The sequence below is a fragment of the Oryctolagus cuniculus genome, chromosome 10 (genome assembly GCF_964237555.1).
Source record: "Oryctolagus cuniculus chromosome 10, mOryCun1.1, whole genome shotgun sequence".
NCBI classification, from domain to species: domain Eukaryota; kingdom Metazoa; phylum Chordata; class Mammalia; order Lagomorpha; family Leporidae; genus Oryctolagus; species Oryctolagus cuniculus.
The window spans coordinates 110663478-110681513 of NC_091441.1; the positions used below are offsets into that span (position 1 = coordinate 110663478).

An 18036-nucleotide genomic window follows, 5' to 3' on the forward strand; every position below is an offset into this window, starting at 1 on the left:
AAATGGTTTGAGCCCAAATTGGGATTCAGTTGCACAAAACAAGCAAAGACAGTGAAAGGGTCAAGACAGGAAGGAAGCCAGTTTCTAGCTGCAGAATAAGCTAACCTCTCCTGAAATTGAAACATTCTAGCTTAATGCCTGTCTGGCACACAGTCAGGACTCTGCAAATATTTTTGCAAGAACCCTGCTAGCGATCAGTTCCCCCCGACTCACTTGCAACCATTATCTGTTCACTGGGTGGACAGTCCACAAAAAACTAACTACTGGAGATGCCAGAGGTTCACACCAACTGGAGAAACCTGGTGCGGAAGATGCACCAGACGGACGGAACCCAGTGCACCGACTGCTATGCTTAGAGACTTCGGCAAACCTCAGGATTCAGAAGGCTGACCCTGAGCTCGCCCTTGAAAGATCAGGGACTTGCTCAGCCGACGAGCAGAGAGAGGGAGCGCCTTGGCCAGAGACGTCCCACAGCAAGGGGTGTCTGTTACCCGTCTGTGGTTCAGGAACCAGCTACATGATGCACCAATGGCAGATTAACCTGGAGAGGACAGCTTCACAGAACACACGCTGGAACTCAAACCCTGTCCCTAAACGGTGGCGAGCCACCGGAGAATTCCAACAGCAAAGTCACAGTGCTTTTCAAGAACCAGACCCCTCCATTCTACCGGCACACATTCGCAAGACATTGAACGGCTTTGCCTATGTGGACGTTTTCACATGGAGACTGTGACTGTCTGGGGTCTACCCGCTGCCCTCTGCCCTAAACAGCACTTGCGAGTGGCCAGATGGGCAATAATTCCAACCCCGGCAGCCCAAGTCACAACAGCCAAGCTGAGAAACAGACGGATCAAAACTCAAAGTTCTAGAAATTCTCACCTTCTAGAGACTAATCCAAGTGAGATCTCTGCTCTTTGCTATACCTACACTTAATTTTTTATAAGATTTATTTATTTGAAAGGCAGAGTTACAGAGAATCAGAGGCAGAGAGAGAGAGAGAGAGAGAGAGAAAGAGAGAGAGAGAGAGAGGTCTTTCATCTGCTGATTCACACCCCACATGGCCGCAATGGCTGGAGCTGCATTGATCTAAAGCCAGGAGCCAGGAGCTTCCCCTGAGACTGCCAAGTGGGTGGAGGGGCCTGAGGACTTGGGCCATCTTCTACTGCTTTGCCAGGCCATAGCAGAGAGCTGGATCAGAAGAGGAGCAGCCGGGACTTGAACTGGCGCCTATATGGGATGCCAGTGCTACAGGTGGTAGCTTTACCCGCTACGCCACAGTGTTGGCCCCTATACCTGTATTTAAATACAACACCGTCTGTGTGTCAGCCAGGTGGTAAGCCAGAAAAAAAGGGAATCAAATTAGGTAATTGTGCCCTCTGACTCCATGCTCTTACAAATGGTTTTCCAGGGCAATAGCTGAAGTACAGCTTCAATAGAGGGTACATTTTTATTATCTGTGTTTTGTTTTCTTTTAATATGAAAATTTAAGAGTTAGCTTTAGAGTTTGACCCGTTAGGTTAAGATAAGATTGTAATGTGATTTCTGTGACATTTTAAGTTTTGGAATTTTGTTCATTATCCTCTGAACGTAATAGAGTATTATTTTTGCAACATTTATGAAAAAACACAAAATACGCCATGTAAGAAAGAGGTAAAAGGAGGGGGAAAAAGCACATACTAGGAAAAGGAAAAATGGTTTCTAAATTCAAAATGATTGCAGTGAGGGGAGCAGGAAGAGAGTAGCGGGGCCCCAGGCTAATGAGGAGGAAGCATCCAGAGACTTAGAAACAAACAGTCCTTAGGAGCTGGATGAGCGAAAATGAAGTCTGACCCCCCCCCCCCCAATGGAGGGAAGAGATAACTGAATGGAAAGAAAGCCTTTCTAAGTAGTCAGTGAAATTCAATTGAGCAGCATTAGTGCCAGGGAGACCAGCGATTTCCACCGGAGAGATACTGAATTTTCTTATTATGCTATAATTTCATTAAACAAATACTTGCTAGGGCAAAGAACAAGCCACACCCTGGGCTGGGAGATGAGCACCCAGAGGGGACAGACTCCAGCCCAGGGGGCCTGTCAGACTAGGACGACACAGGGCTGTGCACGCAGGGAAGGGCGGACCCCAGGGACACAGTGGAACACCAGCTAACCCACTCCACAGGGAGGAATCAAGTAAAGAAAAAGACGGAAGTAGTAAGTTGTCATAGCCAAGATTCAGGAGCGAGTGTTTAGTCAGTTAAATGGCAATTACTGATTACAGTTAAAGGGCCGACCGCCGTTCAGTGTCTGAAATCCAAAAAGCTGAACATGACATGCCCATCAAGCAAGCTGGTCTCACGCAGCCCTGTGGGCGGGGGCTTGCTGGGATTACTACTGGTGACAAAGGTGGGAATGGGCCACTGTCGCACAGCAGTGCGGTCACGCTCACTACCGAGGCGGGAGCGGCCCAGGTCAGCCTGCGGAGCAGCTCTGCAGGGTCAGTCAGCCACCGAGGGGCTCCCTGTTGGAGGGCGAGTCCGTCTCCACCTCCAGATGTGTGCTGACTGCAGCAAGCTGTCACGGAGCGATTCACCCGGCTGGAAACCAGTTCTGACTCTGACTCGGGGTGGGGCCGTGAAACAAGTGGGCTTTTCCTGGGAGTGAGGGGCTCTGGTCTACCCCACTGCCCAGTTGGATCTTCTGTCAGCTAAAGCCACAGGAGAGACCAGGAGGAGCTGTCCCGATACGCGTCGCTGCTGCCTGTCCTTAAAGACAGGGCTTGGCGCGTGGGTCTGGTGCTCAGTTCACGTGTCTGTCGGCCTGAGTTCACCTGCTCTTGTCCTCCGGGCACCTGTTAGGAACACGGCCATGTGGATGTAGGACTGTAAACAGCAAGCTGTGCAACAAACAGTTGAACAAAGTTTACGAGGGCAGTCTGATGGAAAGATCTAGATTTCCCAGGTTTCACCACGAGAACAACGCTGAGTCTTCCTTAATGGTTGGTTTGCCTTTTCACTTTGCTTGGACAGAGGTTTCTTTGCCTCATCCAGGGTGGTGACACAGGTTCATCAGCAGTGGCAGGGACACACTCTGGTCAGCAAGAGAAAACCCAAGCTGTGCCATCCAGAACCACTTGGATGACTACTAGAGGAGGTGGACCTGGGTTGCTGTGCCCCAAGGCCCGGGCTCTACTGTTCTCTGTATCAGCCCAAGGTAGAACGACCCCCACTTCTGGGACTGTGCCCCTTTGGAGTCTGCCCTGCAGGGTGTACGGGCACATCCTTGTGGGTTCTCAGGGGTCAGGGTCCCATGGGGGTGTGGGGCTGTCACCCACTTGGAGGATCTAACAGACTGGCTGGCATCAAAGAATCTGATCTCCACACAGGAAGAACCATGGGCTCCCGCCTGGTTCTGCAGGCGTCTTGTCTGTGGTCTCGTGGACGTTTTTATCTCCCACTGTCGGTGCCGGCCCTGCTTCCCACTTGTGTACCATCTCAGCAGTAACACTGGTGTAACCATCTCCACGCCAGATGTAGAGGAGAACCGAGCTGTCAAGTTAGGATGGTCCTGCTCCTTCGCCAGCAAACAAGAAACACAGGCTCCCAGGGTCACACAAGACAAATGCACGAGAAGGGGCTGCACGCAGAAGCACTGACTTCGGGCGGCTGCTTCCTCGTCCAAGGAGCTTCCTGCAGAGCAGAGGCCTGTAGGTTACCTGGAGAGCCTCAGTTTACCCCCGAGGGTCTGTGTCCGGCTCTGCTCACTTTCTAAAGCTCGTGAGAAGTGCCCACCCCAGGCGGGGACAGCTCCAGTATCAGGGACTCCGCATTCCAATTTGTCTTTTTCTGAGACTCCTTTTTCAGGACAGACTCCGTTTACCAAAGCAGGGGAAAGGCCCGCTGCACGGCGGCTACTGGGTCTCCCCAGAGAGCCGTCGGAGCGTTTCCCACGGGCCACGCTTACCGCGTCCTGTAGCTTCACGTTTACCGATTTACCATGGTGAGTCTTTGACCCTATGATGCATCCATCACTTCTCAGGTAATTACCTGGGTAAGCTGCCGCCCTACTTATGGGCGGAACATTCTCCAGTTAGCAGGTGAAACACCTCGACAGAGGGCAAAGTTGTCTTCCTGGCCTGACAGGAAATGAGTGATTCTGTAGTCATGTGTTCCGAATGACCAAGGCATCTTTATTTGATAACATTTACAACAAGGAAAAAAAGGATTCTAGGTTATCCCTCCTCAGAGTCATGAAAGGCTTCTTTGAAGGAAATATTATTCATTTACATCATGCCTATAAATATGTTTTTAATGATTTAGTTATTCAAAAGGCAGAGTTTACAGAGAGAGAGGAGAGACAGAGAGAAATCTTCCATCCATTGGTTCACTCCCCACATGACTGCAATGGCCAGGCCCAGGCCAGGATGTGGCAGGTTCCCCAGGTCTCCCATGTGGCTGCAGGGGCCCAACCACTTGGGCCGTCTTCCGCTGTTTTTCCAGGCGCATTAGCAGGGAGCTAGATCAGAAGTGGAACAGCTCAGACTAGAACAGGTGCCCAAATGGCATGCTGGCACTGCAGCAGTGGCTTTACCCACTACGCCACATTGCCAGTCCCATCTATATTTTTGAAATTCATTAGCGCCATGTGATTTTTACCGAATAACCTAACCTGAGTCTGTCTGCTTCATGAACAAAGCAGCGAGGGTGATGACAAGACGTCATTACCCCATGCGGTTCTCGTGACGCTTGCGAGACGATGTCATCCACATGCTGACTGCTGTGCCTGGCACATGACTGCTCCATAAACGATGGACACCATCATTGTCGTCGCTGGCAATGAGTGGCAAGAGGTCTATGATGCTTCCGTGCCCTCGCGACACTCAGCCCAGGCATCTGGTCTTCCGTGTCCTGCACGATCCCCTGGGGAGGCACGACTGTGCCGGGCTCTTTCATGCCTGGGGCGCCAGAGGACCAGGTCCTCCTGTGGCCTCACTGCGAACCCGCGCCAAGCACATACTGCACGTCCATGCCCCCTGCTTCCGGGGTGGCGCTTGGGGAACTCGTGGAAAACAGTGTGCTCACGGGAAGTCAGGAGGGGGACTGTAAGCCACGAGACCGTGAGGCAAACACCCACCCTGGAGTTTTGCTTTGAGTCATGAAGCTTAGAACAATGGCCCTCGGTGAGAATCTCTGCTGAGTTCTGAACTCTGGGAAAAGCGTGCGTTGCCACAGATGCCGTGAATAACTCAAATTTAGATGAAAACAACCCCAGCGGAGGGGCGGGCTCGGCACGGGTTGGGTGGCCTTTCCAGGCCCTCCGTAGTCAGCCTTCTTAACCTAACAAGGATGAGACGCGGTGCCGGCTTAAGGGGCTCCAGGCTTCACCTGGCTTCCTGTGTGGATTTTATCAGCTTTGCCACCTCCTGGCTGGCTCTCCTGTTGGGCTGCTTGCTGGAAAGGTGAACATCATGTAAACAGTCTAGGTAAGCCCCATGAAGAAAGGATACCTTTAGCAACACGTAGGTATTTAACCCGGCTCAGTTACCTTTTGGCTTTTTATTCCCCCTGAGAATTTTCTGCAGATCATCACCGTTTGGGTCAGAAACGCAGACAGAGCCACTGAATCCCCCGGGAAGACAGCCAGCAAGTGTGCTGTTTCAGGCCAGGTGTTGTAAGATGCCTCACCAAGAAACAGCTGTCCTGTGCACAGTGAAAGCTCATTATAAGAGGCAGTGTAAGCTACGTGAATCCAAAGTGAATCCAGTTTCCCTAAAGCAGTCAGTCCAGAAAGCACAGGTTCACACAGGGACTTCCAGAAGTTTGTGGAACAGGGAATTGAAGCTCGTTCTGCTGCAAAAATATTTTTAAAATCATGCAGCTCTTTTCATACCATGCATCTTCCATGGGCTTTCCTGTTGCTCTAAGAATTGTTAACTCCTTGCTTTCCAGTCTTTATTTTATTTTATTTTTATTTTTGACAGGCAGAGTGGACAGTGAGAGAGACAGAGAGAAAGGTCTTCCTTTACCGCTGGTTCACCCTTCAATGGCCGCTGCGGCCGGCGCACAGCACTGATCCGAAGCCAGAAGCCAGGTGCTTCTCCTGGTCTCCCATGCGGGTGCAGGGCCCAAACACTTGGGCCATCCTCCACTGCCTTCCCAGGCCACAGCAGAGAGTTGGCCTGGAAGAGGGGCAACCAGGACAGAATCTGGCGCCCCGACCAGGACTAGAACCCAGTGTGCCGGTGCTGCAGGTGAAGGATTAGCCTAGTGAGCCACGGCACCGGCCTCCTTCCCAGTCTTTAAATCCTATTTTTATGAACAATTAAATAGAAAGTAAGGGGACATCCTAGCTCCACTTCGTTAACGGCTCGCTGTGAGTGCTTACCAAGGCCTCTGTTAGAGACACTGGCTCATAAATCATTCCTGTGTCAGATAAAACTAGCCAGCATTTTAGATCTCATAGTATTGGTTGTGCTTTTGAATTTTTCAAAAAACATTTTTAAAATTTATTTGAAAGGTAGAGTGACAGGGGAGAGACAGAAATAAATCTTCCATCTGCTGGTTCACTCTCCAAAAGGCCTCAACAGCCTGGGCTGGGCCAGGCTGAAGCCAGGAAGCCTGGAACCCCATCCGAGACTCTCACATGAGTGCAGGGGCCTGAGTACCTGCGGCACCACCCACTGCTTTCCCAGGCACAGAAGCAGAACAGCCAGGGCTTGAACCAGCGCTCTGATAGGTGATGACAGCATCACATGGAGGATTCACCCTTTGTGCCACTACGCCAGCTTTGGTTATGCTTTTAAGTAAAGTGTGCTTGCTTCTAAAATGAAAATATGTGCTCATAAAACTGCTTTTGCTTTCCATCAGGCATTTTTTTTTTTTTTTTTTTTTTGGACAGGCAGAGTGGACAGTGAGAGAGAGAGACAGAGAGACAGAGAGAAAGGTCTTCCTTTTTGCCGTTGGTTCACCCTCCAATGGCCGCTGCGCTTCGGCCGGCGCACCACGCTGATCTGATGGCAGGAGCCAGGTACTTATCCTGGTCTCCCATGGGGTGCAGGGCCCAAGCACTTGGGCCATCCTCCACTGCCTTCCCGGGCCACAGCAGAGAGCTGGCCTGGAAGAGGAGCAACCGGGACAGAATATGCTTTTTAAGACTGCCTGATGGGCCAGCGCCGCAGCTCACCAGGCTAATCCTCCACCTTGCGACGCTGGCACACCGGGTTCTAGTCCCAGTCGGGGCGCCGGATTCTGTCCCGGTTGCCCCTCTTCCAGGCCAGCTCTCTGCTGTGGCCCGGGAAGGCAGTGGAGGATGGCCCAAGTGCTTGGGCCCTGCATCCCATGGGAGACCAGGAGGAAGCACTTGGCTCCTGGCCTCGGATCAGCGCAGCGCGCTGGCCGTAATGGCCATTTCGGGGGTGAACCAATGGAAAAGGAAGACCTTTCTCTCTCTCTCTCTCTCTCTCTCTCTCTCTCTCTCTCTCTCACTGTCTAACTCTGCCTGTCTAAATAAATAAATAAATAGCATATTCAAGAGTTGCATCCACTTGATGGGTCAGGCAAAATCAAATGTAGAAAGTGGGCTGCAGAGGCTGGTGCTGTGGTGTAGCGGGTTAAGCCGCTGCCTGCAGTGCCAGCATCCCACATGGGCGCTGGTTCTAGTCCCGGCTGCTCCACTTCTGATTTAGCTCGCTACTGACGTACCTGGGAAAGCAACAGAAGATGACCCAAGTGCTTCGGTCCTTACACCCATATGGGCCCCTGCACCCAGATGAAGCTTCTGGCTTCCACCTGACCCAGTTCTGGCTGTTGGGGCTGTTTGGGGAGTGAACCAGCAGATGGAAAATCTTTTGGTCTTTTCTTCTTTCTCATGAAGTCTTCCAAGTAAGTAAGAAAACTTTCAAAAAAAAGTGAGCCCCAGAGTGTGCAAACCAGCCCTGCTAGCCTCCAGCCTCAGCTCCCTCCAACCCCACACCACTTGCCCTCCAGACACAGGGACCCTGGTGGCTTCCTGAACACACCTGCCTCCCTGGCCTCTGTCTACCCTCCCACCGTGCACGGCGCTGGCAGGCTCCTACACATCCTACAAGTCCCATCTCCTCGCCATCACAGCTCATGTGACCCTGCCTGGGCTGTGCCACACAATGCTCAACCTGTCCCTGTCTCAGTCACACTAGCTCACACGTCCCCAAGAAGACACCTGGCCGCCCTCACCTTTGTCTTGGTTAAAAGCCAGCCCTGGGCCTGGCTTCAGGTGACGGATGCATGGGGAACACGTGTGCATGGAACTGAGCCGCCTCCTCCCTGCAGACTGTCCTGCTCCCGCACCGTGTGAAAAGCCACCAGGGTCACTGGCCGTGGGGCGTGTGCCATGCCTGGAGCACTGTGTCCACATGGCTCAAGCCCCACACTGCCAGCGCTGTTCTCTCCAGGAAACCATTCTGTGCCTCCCTGGCTGACCGAAAACCCAACAGCACTGCCTGCGTTGGCTTCTCAGCTTGAATGCCATTAAGAGCGGGGGAGGGAGTCGGGAGGTAAAAGGCTGGGTGATTACAGAAAATGCATCTCAAAGCTCACTTTCCTGGTGAATTGTTTTATGAGATGAGAGGACCAAGCTCCCCAGGGGCCAGATCTGGCCTTTTCTGTTGAAACCTTACTAAGATTCAAAGCAATCTTTCAAAACCCATGTGTTTCTCACATCACGGAGACTGCTGATGGGATGGCTGCCGCCTCGACCTTGCTGCCGGGTGAGTCCGAAGGTGTGAAACGGTGCCTGGGAACCTGATTCTCATCTTTCAGGCAATGCTGGTGTGAACGCCGCCGCCAGGCTGCAGCTTAGGACCCGCAGACCCTGTGAGGGAAGTGGTGAGGCCAGGCTGATAATGAGACACCCTGTGCTCACAGTATTCCCCAGGCACGCGTTCCGCACACCAGGCCCTGTCGGTAGACTCACGGAGATGCGCAGGATGGTGCCACGTACCCCGTGTTCTAGGCGGTTGGGTTCGGTTATTTGGTCAAAGCATCCAGGCACAAAGCAGTTCTCGGAGCGCCCCATCCGGCACATCCCAGTCTGATCACACGAGCTTTCCAGGCTTGGACACACTTTTCCCAAGGTCTTGCTGAGTCAGGAGAGAAACACACGTGACTGAGAACAGGCGTGAGGGCACCCCCAGTGCCTCCTTGTGCTGAGAAAAACTGGACTTAGAGGTTCGGCAGCTGCAAAGGCCTTGAACCATGTTTGGCTTAAAGCACCCGGAAAACATATTTCCTGTTAAGAATACGAAGTGCTGGAGACCTCCATCACCTGACACCCTCAGTGGGATACTCAGAAATATTTACTCCAAGTGACCAAAGTTTGCCTCTGACCCCCAAATTCCAAGTTGCGACAGTGAGAGAGAAACCGTGTCTAACGCCACTGCTGCATGACATATGGTTTCACGTTCGGCTGATTTCCCAGCAGACTCTGAGCGTCTTACGGACAAAACAAAGCAAAACCTTAAACTCTGACACCCAGTGCAAACACAAAGTGGCTATCCACAAATTATACTTTTATGTTAAAGCTAACTAGAAGTTGGAAGCACTTCTGATTTTGAAGTCAGAATGTCTGGAAATCTCTATGCTGGGAAAGCCTCAGCAGGCAGTGCTGGGAACAGACGAGAAGCAAACCAGGAGAATTCTGCCACAGCTACACCCGTGTAGCTGTTGTGTGTGCCTACAGGAAAACAGTTACACAGCCAGAGCTGCACAATCACACAGGCCATGCTCTGCTCTTATGAAAAAGAGGAAAACCTGCTAAAAAGCCATGCCAGTAGGCAGCGATGCCTCAAGAAAGCAAGTCTTGGGTATGATTCCACACAACTCAATGCATCAGGCTCTCTGTAGGTAAGGAGTGTGATGACAGAAGATCATATGTTACTACTTAATTTGTAAGAAAATGTGAAGTTATCTTCAATTCATTGGAACAGAAAAGAATGTAACAAATGTTTCAAAACATTATAAAGAGGGACTGGCGCTGTAGCACAGCAGTTTAATCCTCCACCTGCAGCACCGGCATCCCATATGGACACCGGTTCAAGACCCGGCTGCTCCACTTCTGGTCCAGCTCTCTGCTATGGCCTGGGGAAACAGTGGAAGAAGGCCCAAGTGCTTGGACCCTTGCACCTGTGTGGGAGACCCAGAGGAAGCTCCTGGCTTCATATCTGCCCAGCTCCAGCTGTTGCAGCTATTTGGGGAGTGAACCAGCGATGGAAGATCTTTCCCATTCTCTATAAACTCTGGCTTTCAATAAAAAAAAATCATAAGGAACTGAAACAAAAATTTCCATGCTTTAAAGAAGAAATATTAATTATCAAACAATCCTGTCATCTTGATTAAAATGTATTTTCTTCAATTTGTGTATCCTAATTCATATATGATAAACTGCTAATTACTCCCTTTATCAGTTCTTCAGGTAAATGAGGAAATAAGCACAAATGATCCCTTTCTGCAGGTCACTTTATTTAGACACAGATAAATACAGCAAAGACTTACCAGGATCTTATTCCCTTAATTGTTTATGAAAGAGCCAGTGCCAAGCACCCCTCTGGAGTCACACAGCATGCCCGGCCCCCCAGGGAATACAAAGGTGTGTGCCTGGCCCCACAGGGCCCATGTCCTGTGTCTGCCTCCCTGTGTGGTGGCAGAATACATCCCATTGCCAGGCCTCTGCGAGGCCTCCTCACAGAAACACAAGTACGCCCTGTTAGGCGAGGCCAATGGTCCATGAAGTCAGGAGCCCTGGACGAGGAGAACGAGCCCAACCCCGATTTCTCTCAGCACCTGTGGGCGGAGGTGCCTGTACCCTCAAGGAGATGACTGCAAACCAGGCAATGAGTGCTAACCTGTTTGGACTCAGGACTTGCTATGCTGTAGAAAGCTAGCCACTGATGATTTTCCTTTTAATATTTTTTTGCATCCAAATAGAACTTTATCTTTAGATTCCCTTTTCCACACACCCCCAAGATTTATTGATTTATTTATATGAAAGGCAGAATTACAGAAAAAGAGGTCTTCCATCTGCTGGTTCACTTCCCAAATGGCCACAATGGCCAGAGCTGGGCCAGAATGACACCAGGAGCTTCTTCCAGGTCTCCCACATGGGTACAGGGACCCAAGGACTTGGGCTACCTTCTGCTGCTTCCCGGGACATACGAGCAGAGAGGTAGATCAGACTGGAGCAGTTGGAACTCAAACCAGTGCCCACATGGGATGCCAGTGCCATAGGCTGCGGCTTAACTCACTGCACCACCACGCCAGGCCAGCCCACTTTCTGTTTTAAGAAAACAGCACTGGGATGAACGTAGGCGCCGATGCCCTCATGCGTTCAGTTCAGTGCTTATTTGTTGCCTCTCTGGACCCAGTGTCAAAAATGCTGAGAATTTTCGTGGCATCACAATGAATACAGAGACACATGATTGTCTTCACTTAGTCTGATGGAGAACCGGTGGCAAGGGACTGAGCGCAGGGTCAGCAAGTGGGAGAATGGCTGGGGGCTGCACCCGTGCTCCGTGACAGTGCTGAGACTGGCACATCCCAGGAAGCGGGAGAGGCAGGTCAGCCGGCTCTCCACCCGGCCTGCAGGGCGTTTTCCTAAGACACCCCTGTGTTAGACTTGAGAAAGTGACAAGAAGCAGGCCTCCTGTTTTCTCCAAATCTGGAATTCTAAAATGAAGGTGCGAAAGAATGTGGGAGCCGTAACTCAGGTGACAATGAGCTAAGCTGTCGCGAGCACTGTGTTAGCCCAGGAGATTGTATTTGACACCCAGGTCTGGAAGCAGCCCCTCCACTGCAGCATGTGGGCCAGCAGCGCCCCCAGAGACCTGCACATTATGAGACCCTCTTCTGTCCTGAGCGATTGCCCACTGACAGCTCTGTCTGCTGGCTCGCTCTTGCCAGTGTTTATGACCAAACGAGTTACTGGAAGTCGTGCCAGAGTGTGTCTCCCTCCAACCGAAAGTCTAGCTCTGCGTATTTCTTAGCTTTTCGCCCTCCTGGTTCTTTCTTTCAGCCTCAAAAGAAACATCTAACTTGGCCACCGAGCCAGGAAACCATCATAGACATGGCAATAATTAAATTGAGGATAATCCAACGTAGATTTCACAGGGACACAACAACTCTGCATTCCTCCTCACCCTTTACCCCCTTCGCAGGGTAATCTAAGAACGGAATCTTCACAACAATTTGTGAAACTGATATTGTCCTCAATACACAGGTAAGAAAGTTGAAACTTCGAGAGATTAAACTGACCCACTCTGTCCAGCTGGTGGGAACAGGAAGCAGGTCTATTTCCCGCAGCTCACGGGTGCCCACGGCAGTGACAAAGTGTATGTTCTGCCCAGGGCTCCTTTGGCAACTGCTCTGGAGCGTAGCAGAGCTACGGCACAGCTCCCTCCCGTTCTGGATCCAGCCCCAGAAGCACAGCATCAGCCGCCACCTTGAGGCTCCCTGGGGGCAGAAGGGCATTGGGAGCCCGGGCCACCATATTCAAGGGCAACTTGGATGCAGATCCTTGGAGCGGACCAGAGAAGAGCCACCCCCTCTTCCCTCAGCCGGCCCCTGCCAGGCTCTCGGGGAAGGAGGTTTTCTCCCAATCCAGAACACAAGAACACAAGAAGAGGGAATATCTACCTCGGCAGAAATGAGAGGGGAGGGAGGCACTGCTTGTCGATCACCCCAAAACCACCGCATAGAACCTGCACTTGAGGGCCACTTGGGTCGGACTTGCGAGGAAGATTTCCACTCATCTGTCTGCTTTTGAACAAAGAGAAGTGATGCTCAGAGCTTGTGGTAGCATATAAATTAAAGATCCCGAGGTCTCTCATTGAAATTCTACAGAAGTGCCGATCCTACCCTAGGACTCCTCTCTTCAAAAGATCGCTCTTGTCGCGCTGGTGCTGACTTATTAATAAAGACCACGCTTTTATTTGATTATTTATCTAATCAAGATTCACCTTCAGCTTAAGCTCATTAAGCCTGCTGCTTGCAGAGTGTAGCTGCTGGTGGAATTACAGCCAGGTGACACAGAGTGGTGTGCAGGCAGAACCCCCCGTGGTCCCTGTCACTCTGGAGCACAGCCTGTGGACGGTCCGCCAGCCACAGAGAAAGGACGCCACCGACTCACGAGGTCAGCTCTGGCAGAGCTGGGGCTGAACATTAGCCAAGGACGCTCAGCAGCAGGGCAGCACTCTAACTCTCCCAAAGAGCAAGGGGAGGAAGCCCGCCCTGCACGCCCTGTGCCGCACAGCTCCCAACTGGCCTCTAGGCGGAACTTCCACATTACACTCCGGAGGGTGGCTGCTCCCCGGGCCCCAGCCTGAGCCCCAGCGACGAGCCATCAACCTGTTTGCTTCCACTCACTGGTCCCCTAGAGCGGCTGGGGTGTGAGCACCTGGGTGCAAGCCCTCCAGGTCTTCTCCAGATGACCGGACCATCTTACTCCTACCTCAGGGGTACGTGCTGGGCTCATCTGCTATGGATAAACCTTCTTCTTTAAGGGCCCCCGCCCCACCAACAGGAAATCTCACTCTGTCAGGCCCAGACACCCCTCGCCACAGCAGCACCCCCGTGACCGGGGGCCCTCGGGCCGCAGAGCCTGCCACTCACCCGGGCCCGTGCACCCCGCCCCCTCCCTGACAGCTCCTGCCTCCTACTTGGCACTGGGACCGGCTGAATTATTTATCCAGTCGGGTAAGAGAGAAAGCAGCTAAAAGCTTCCCTAGAGCCTCACTCCCTGGATACTGAGACAGAGACGGCCGAGCTCCATCTGCGAAGCAGGAGTGGGGAGACTTTTCCTCCAAAGTCCCCTCCCAGCGTCGTTTATGCTGGTCAAAGTCGACTGTGCCCGTCAATCTTCTTGGGGGCACAAGGCATGGCCTTTGCCCTTAGTGGACACAGAGCTGTCCCACCGGACAGCTGGGACGGCAGAGGCAGAGGTGATGGTCTTGTTGTGCCAGGCATCGTGCTGGGTTCTGGGGCTGCGAGGCTCAGGACCACAGTCAGTGAGCAAGACAGGCGTGCAGGTGACGTGGGGACACTGTCCAGTCGCCGCTGGTCAGGGTGACAGCTGCTAAACAGCGGGGAGAGGAACGGGCCTGAGGCGGTGCCCGGCTGATTTCTCAAGAGATGGGGGCAGTTCTTGGTTTTGGCCCCCACAGTGAGGTCAACATCACCTGCTCAGCCAGTCCCCATCCGACGTGAGTGATGGCCACTCGAGGGCATCTGTGGTAAAGAGTTGGCTTAGCCCAGGCTGGCACAGCACGGATCTTTGGTTGGCCATGCGGGCTGGGCAGGAGTCTGGGCGACAAGGCCACTGATGACAGCCCTGCCACAGGGAACTCACCTTCTACCCTCCAAGTCAGGGAGTGCAGCCCAGACTGCTGGACCTGTCACCGCGGGACCCCAGAGGGAAAAACAACACAAAGAATTGCTCACAAATGTGTGCCTCCTGTTCCGATGGGCTGGGAGCTCTTACATGGCTGCTTCTCCCCTGGGGGTGGTGCTGAACGTCACCTTGTGCTGCTGTCGCTCGTCACCTCCTCTGACTTCAGAACCCAATTTCTATCTTTTTTCGGACACCTGCTGAGATGCCCACTGTTCCGTTTATTCGTACACGTGACTCCTTCCACCCCATTAACTTCTTAAGACCTGCCTCACTGGTCTTTTTAAACTCCTTGTCACTTCGCTCATCACTTTCATCGTATAGGCATTGAATGAACAGCCACTAAATGGATTGTAAACCCAAGGATGACCCTAACCCTAACTCTAACCCTGACCCTGACCCTAACCCTAAGCGAGATACCAGCCTGCGATGGTGAGGGAGGGGAAGGACACCTCCCCAGCTGGCCAGTCAGGAGGTCTCTGCGAACAGCCCACAGTGAAGCAGGTGTCCAAGTCAGGTCAGCCCCATGCTCAGCCCTGAGGTTCGACAGTAGAAGGGGTGCTCCTGGGTGCCAGCACCGGGCTCTGGGGAAGCACAGGCCTACAGCAGAAGCAGCCTCATGCACAGGCACAAACAGGAAGCACCCTGAATAAAGCTGGCCTTGCATCTTGACCACGGACTGTGCAGTATACGTTGCTATTGCTGAGAAATTCGCTTAGAATTAGCACCAGGCAAGACAGAGAACGAAGGCCCACAGGTCTGCGACACAGACCCACGGGGCAAGGGTGCTGTCCTTTGCGGGGGTGTCCGTTCTTATCTAACTTCGGGGTGTGATTCTCTGCAGGTGGAATTGGCTGCGTTGGTCGAGATAAAGGCCAGGTTCGGAAATGCCTTGACGTGGTGGAGATCTACAACCCGGATGGGGACTTCTGGCGCGAGGGCCCGCCCATGCCGAGTCCCCTCCTCTCACTGCGAACCAATTCTACCAACGCAGGAGCGGTGGACGGGAAGCTGTATGTCTGCGGGGGATTCCACGGAGCAGGTACCGGGCGGGGTTTCAGTGTTCTGTTACCTCCCCTGATGCTGCTCTTGACCTCCCCTTCCTGACCCGATCACTAGTGCATGCTGCCCAGAGCCTGCGTGCTGCCGAGGGCCTGGCTTGGGAGCTCAGGGAGCCAGAACAACTCACCCGGCCTTGGACATGGGTTTCCTTATCTACCAAGTGCAGCCATGATGTCCACTGCTGTTGCACGATTCCATGGGATCTGGCTTATAATGCATCTGGCGTGCGGCAGACACTCCGTATGTGCTGGGTGCATGGAGTATGGTGAGAGGAGGAGTGGAGAGGTAGACTGATGCCTGTTAGCAGGGCTCATGGAGACAGTGAAGCACAGGAAGAACAGACAGAAGAAGAGGATCGACCAGACGCATGGGGTAGCGTCTCTGTCGTCGTCAACTGAGACCCACAAGACTCGTCTTCCTGCATTTCTAGAATAATCCCCAGTGCTGAACTTGGTTTCCAGGAATCCCATAGTACCATCACTGTGTTCTGCAGCAAGGAGTCACAAGTTTTTGTATAAGAAGGAAACTTGGAAACGTACATCAATCTGGTAGGCAGATGTCTCCGAAGTTCGATTAGCTGCATCAGCAAACCAGGCAGAGTGCGGTTCTATTTTCCCTGACTGCTGAATTCTTAGCCACTAGTGGAGGCATGGGCCAGCAGTGCCCACGGAGCAGAGGCCTCGGGGTACACAGAGTTGTAAGAACTCTAGATGAGAACAGAGCTGACGCTGCAGCAAGGGGACTTTTCTAAGTCCCCTTCCTTTTATGAGCACACAGTGGCAAGCAAGTTAAGGAACACGGTGCTCTTTATGAATTACGAGACTAGAAATACAGGAACGAAATGCAACAGGCGGGTCTTGTCTTACTCGAGTCTTCACTCCAACAAATCTTCCGCACGAAAACTATGTTTCAGGGAACCTGGGAAATCTGACCATGGACCAGCATGTGAAATGGTAGACATTAAGGAATCACTAATTTCCTCTGAGATGACAATGGTGCTGTAGTTTTACACAAAAGACAAGAGGAAAGAAGTTTGGGTCAATCTGAGGCCGAGCAGACGTATTTCTGAGTGAAAATGATACACTCTTGGCATCTGCTTTCCCCTACTGCAGCACATATTCCTAAGCCAGGAGCAGGGACGAGAACAGAGCGGAGCCTGCGGGCAGGGGGTGGGAGCTGCTGCAGCCTGGGCTCGCTGTCGCTTTGACTGCTTCGCTTCCGTCCACCTGAAGATGAGGGATTTTACTTTGCCTCTCTCCATCCGCTCTTCCAAGGACTCTGTAGGCAGTGTTCTGTCTGTTTTGTTTTTTTCACATTAAACGCCACACGCCACGCTAGGGTAAAGTTTGGAACCTGTCTGAGCAGCAAGAAACCTGGCCCGGCGAGGAGGCCTGAGAAGTACCCAGCTCAAGCTCTGCCTGTGATTAGGGAGCTGTGGGGACAGGAACCAAGGCCCAGGCACGGGGAGCCAGGGCACCGAGCGCTCCCTCCCGGCCGGCCTGGGGGAGGCTCCTGGCACATGCCTTCGCTGGCTCCTGGCCGGCCTGGGAGAGGCTCTGGGTCTGTGCCTGGTAGGCTCCCGGCCCATCCGGCGAGCTCCTCCCAGCCCCTGGTCTTCTGCTTTCTCCAGACAGAAAAGATGGACAGAGTGTGCCAGGGGAAGCAAGGCTGGAGGTAATTAGCTTCTGAGGTCCTGGAAGGCTTTCTGTTCTTCTTCCTTTATCTTATCTTCCTCAGCAGAAGCCTGAGCTAGAGAACCTTTTTTTTTTCCCTAAATTTGCCAAATGCACGCTGTGAGCCGACCTCGTTCGTGGTGCTCTAACGGGCTAATTTGCAGCCAGAGGGAGAGGGATTCACTCCATGAGCTCTCCAAGTCCACTTTAATTATTTGGTTCTAAAATGGTAGACTGTCTGGGATTAGCTGAATGAACTGTCTCTGGGATTTTATGCAAAACAGAACAATTACATAACAGCCCATTGTGATCAAGCCGACCCCATCATCATCAGACCAAGAGCAGACACTGAATTTTCTCTCCCCATGTGACACACACCGACTTGTCCCATTTATTAATTCAGAAAGAAATTAATCTCCGGTAACGCATTTTGTCAATTAAAATATCTGATTGAAACATATCTTGAACAGGCATCTGGGATACAATCTCGAGATGAACACAGACTCATACTTGTGTTACAAATGGAGCGATTTGGTTCTGCTTAAAATAGTAGCAGGCTGAACACCTCTGTTTCCTCGCCACGCCCACTGCAGCGACGGCAGATGAACAAGCTCAGTTAGACAGGGAGAGGAGGGAGGACAATGGCGCCGCAGTTTGGAAGCTGCAAAGCAGATGAATGAGCAATCACCAGCCGGATCTGAGGAAGTGCAGTCCCACCCTGGCAACGGGAAAAGCAAAGAAAAACCCGGATTTGTGCCGCAGACCCCCAGGGCATCTCAGAGTCTGGAAGAGGAAGGGCAGGAGGCACAGGAGACAGAGACCCCTCAGCACTGCTCGGTTCTCTGTGCCCCTGTCCTGCCTTTGTCCCCGCGGATGCTGGAGTGGAGGCCAGGAGGCCAGGTCAGGCTGCCGG

General features: G+C 52.4%; 1 protein-coding gene and 1 long non-coding RNA gene across 5 annotated transcripts in view; one reads left to right on the forward strand and one right to left on the reverse strand.

Annotated features, from left to right (window-relative positions):
* The window catches only part of LOC127492357 (uncharacterized), a 103820-nt gene that overhangs the window by 47917 nt on the left and 37867 nt on the right, over nucleotides 1-18036 (reverse strand). The gene's annotated exons all lie outside the window — the stretch shown is intronic.
* KBTBD12 (kelch repeat and BTB domain containing 12) overlaps nucleotides 1-18036 on the forward strand; it is a 63799-nt gene that overhangs the window by 28699 nt on the left and 17064 nt on the right. For all 4 annotated transcript variants that reach the window (XM_008260321.3, XM_070051012.1, XM_008260323.4 and 1 more), the window contains one exon: nucleotides 15233-15430. In XM_008260321.3, the coding sequence (XP_008258543.2) occupies nucleotides 15233-15430 (198 nt within the window). The remainder of the gene's footprint in view (nucleotides 1-15232; nucleotides 15431-18036) is intronic.